This window comes from Atta cephalotes, assembly GCF_000143395.1.
Source record: "Atta cephalotes unplaced genomic scaffold scaffold00017, whole genome shotgun sequence".
NCBI classification, from domain to species: Eukaryota; Metazoa; Arthropoda; class Insecta; order Hymenoptera; family Formicidae; genus Atta; species Atta cephalotes.
In genome coordinates this window covers 4,658,267-4,661,824 of record NW_012130081.1, presented here as the reverse complement: position 1 = coordinate 4,661,824, position 3,558 = coordinate 4,658,267, and the positions used below count along the sequence as shown (strand labels likewise).

The following is a 3,558-nucleotide window of genomic DNA, read 5'->3' as shown; positions in this document are numbered from 1 at the left end:
AATACGATTTTTTATTATGTACAGACTGTATTTAAAATGATTTTGAATATAAGATCCGATTATGAATCGATCTTTATTTTTTATTTAATTTTAGCAGAGATTTTAGCAGAAGCTTATTGAGATTTGATACTTGAAAAATTACTTAAAACATAAACAAAGCATTAAAATTATTTTAATCCGGCATTGTGATGCTAAAATGTTACACAAACGTTGAGATGGGTCATGACCTGAATATTTTTTGATCTCTCGTAATGTTAGGTATATAGTTTTAGAAAGCTAATAGCTTTTATAAATTAATAATCTATTAATATATAGCTAGTGTGATAAAATGAACTACTATAAGTATATTTCAGTTACTATCTTGGTTCATTATAATTTAGCTTTAATGTGTGTAGCCAGGCTAAAATTATATTTATTAAATATTTGAATAATTTATTTATGTTTGAAAATTCAAATGTAAATAAATTATTCAAATTGATAATACATTAGATTAATTACAATAAAAGAATTTAGATTAATTAAAATTAAAAAAATGTGAACTTTACACAGTTTCAATATTTTATAATAATTTTTAACAAAGGTATGTGTAGAAAATGTACATTTCATATTCAATTTGTGTAATATATTTTACTATATTTGCTTCCAGGTAATGACAGAGGATAATAAACCCACGTCAAGATATAAGGACAGCGGGTGTTCATTTGTGGTCGAAATACAGCCAGATTATAACAAGGAAGAGACGGAGGGTAACAAAGGATCATCCAATGATGTGACCACTGCTGTTACCGATCAACAGGCTCTGGTACATAGAGAAGAAATATCAGATGATAGATTCTCAGGTGAATCATTCAGTTTCATACATAATATCTTGTTTTTGTGATTTATTCTCTATTTTGTCACATTTCTCACACAGGTTTCGAAAATACACGACTGTTTGGAAGCACCAATACCGGTCTGTCACAATCAGACCTTTCAGTATCTAGTCAAGGTTCGGCCAACCCGAGCTACCGCTACGGCAATCAGGTCGAATACGATTCCGGTCACCTTAGTTATCCTATGTACGGTGGTAATTACGAGTCTGATGTACTGTCGCGAAAACTGGAGGGACGATCGAAATGGGTAGAATTCGATAAATCACCAGATATAGAAAAAATACTGTTAGATGATTCTAGAAATTTTATCAGTGAGGAGGAGGAGGAAGAAGATAAAAGTGTAAGTAAAGAGATAAGTCGATTCATTTGAACTCCTTTTTGTGTGTATATTCGTTTCACTAATTTTATTTTATTAATTTTGATATAAAATAAAAAAGAACAAACCACTCGATAGCTAATAAAGTTCTATGCGTGAATATTTCACTATATGTTTCATCATGATTTTTTTTCTATTGTATTAAAACAAAAGTATAAAAGTATAAAATATTTCATAAACTATTATTTTTTAATAAATGCGTCTTAATATTTTTATGCATAAAATTATGAGGTAAATCAATTGATAATTATTTTGCCCCAGATAACACACATATATATATATATATATATATATATATGTGTGTATGTATTAATATAATTATTATAATATAGTGTGTGTGCGTGCGTGCGCGCGCGCGCGCGCGCGCGTGTGTGTGTGTGTGTATGATAATAGCAAAAGATAATATAGAAGAGATTTGTTTCTTTTCAGCCACAATTTTTCGGAAAATCAAAAAATATGTCATCTCTACAAGACATTGAGGCTGTGACAACGCGAGAAGACTCGTTGGAGATCAATAGTTTTCCAGATGCCGTGCAATCCAATCCGAATCTTCAAGTGAACGGCATAACGCCCAATAAGCTCGAAATTATGGAACAGAAAGCTCTGAGCAACGACTTTGCTAGCAAGACAGACAACAAGCCCGTAATAACCGGTGTGCTGCTGAAGGACGATGTCCAGGAGGATGCGTTCCAGGAGCAGCAACGTAAATTGGGTAATGGCACGCTGACTCCAGAACACAAGGGGGACAAGACGACGGCACGCAAGCCGGAAGGTAGCGTCTTCGTGCCGAGTCACAAACGAGCGGGCAGCATCCCGCCGCGACTGATCGAGGAGACACTCGAAATGGACCGCAAGAAATCACTGGACATCTACAACAAGTACAGTCAAATCAAAACGAGTACCAGGGGTATGCTGCCAAGCTTGAGTCCGAAATTCGAGCTGTTGCAGAATGAGGTGAGTCCGATCGAGGAGAAAGAGAGTTAATGCGGCACCAGGAAGAATCTCCCATCCGGTTCCCCTCAACATTATCATCGTCAGTTTTCTGACTGTGTCGTCGGGAACGCAACGTCCTCTGGATAAATTGCAACGAAAGATGTGACTGTAGTCAGGGATTATTTTAAAAAAATGCAGCGAACAACGGTTAATGATATACTAATGGCATAGGAATATAATTATATGTTACTTCGTTAATGATATATTAGTGATGTAAGAATATAATTACGTTAATTGGTTAACAAAAAACGTATAACGAATAGTTGGTATCGTAATAGTCAGTTATGATTATCTATTTCAGCAGATGGCAACGATTTCTTAGATTCGAAATGAGTACTTTTATAAGTAGCTACATAAATTCTATGCGAATGAGGATATAACGTGAAACGCGTTAACGTCTAATGCAAGCAATTTAATCAAAAAAGGAAAGATGCGGTCACTATAAGAATATTCCATATATGATCGTGATTAAAATATTTTTCTTTCATGAATATTTATAACGAGAATATGACATACATTGGCAGCTGCATTTTCTAATTATAATTTAGTAAATCGCTTATTTCATCTTATATATACGATAACTTAAAATACGGAAAAATTTTGTCTTTAATAAGAACCATGCTATTTAATTCAAGCCGAATGGAGAACTTTTAACAACTGAAATAAATGAGCGATAATTAATATTAAGTATAAACGTATGCTGATTACGAGCTAATAAAAAAAAGCATTACAAATAAGAAACCTTTTTTTCATCATAATTTCATGTAGATGTAACAATTCATCTTTCAACTTGTGATAGTGACATAGTCATATATTTCGTGAAATTAACATTTATGATATTTATTGTAGAAAATACATGACGCTCGACTTTAAAGAACATGTAGTTGCATTTTAACTTTCTTTCACGAAATCCGTTAATATTTTTCACTCTTAAAATAAATCGTTCATAAATTAATATTATAAATCAAATAATTAACTATTATAAAATATTATAAAATATTTGTTAATATTTTTAAAAATACTTACAATTGTTTGATAATTCTAATAAGAAAAATTTGCGAATAATAGATAAATCAGTTCTTTAAAATTCATGTAGTTTCAATGTCGTAAAAACGTTAATAAATCAAATAAAATTTATTTCACACGTAGTTAAAATTCGCACATGGGGTCAACAATTTGTAGCTGCTATGGGTTCATTAACATTCTCAATCTAGAATAAGTCACTATCATAACGATATTATACAATGTAGTAATCGTAAATTATCTAGAATATGCGACATTAAATTTCTAAACATTCATATTTAATAAACAAGTCAG

General features: G+C 31.8%; 1 protein-coding gene across 1 annotated transcript in view; it reads left to right on the top strand.

Moving 5' to 3' along the window:
* Positions 1-2,232, top strand: part of LOC105618557 — a 28,622-nt gene extending 26,390 nt beyond the window's left edge. Inside the window, exons 5-7 of the mRNA XM_012200088.1 lie at positions 647-839; positions 914-1,212; positions 1,678-2,232. Coding sequence (XP_012055478.1) covers positions 647-839; positions 914-1,212; positions 1,678-2,232 — 1,047 coding nt within the window. The remainder of the gene's footprint in view (positions 1-646; positions 840-913; positions 1,213-1,677) is intronic.
* Positions 2,233-3,558: the final 1,326 nt, after the last annotated feature.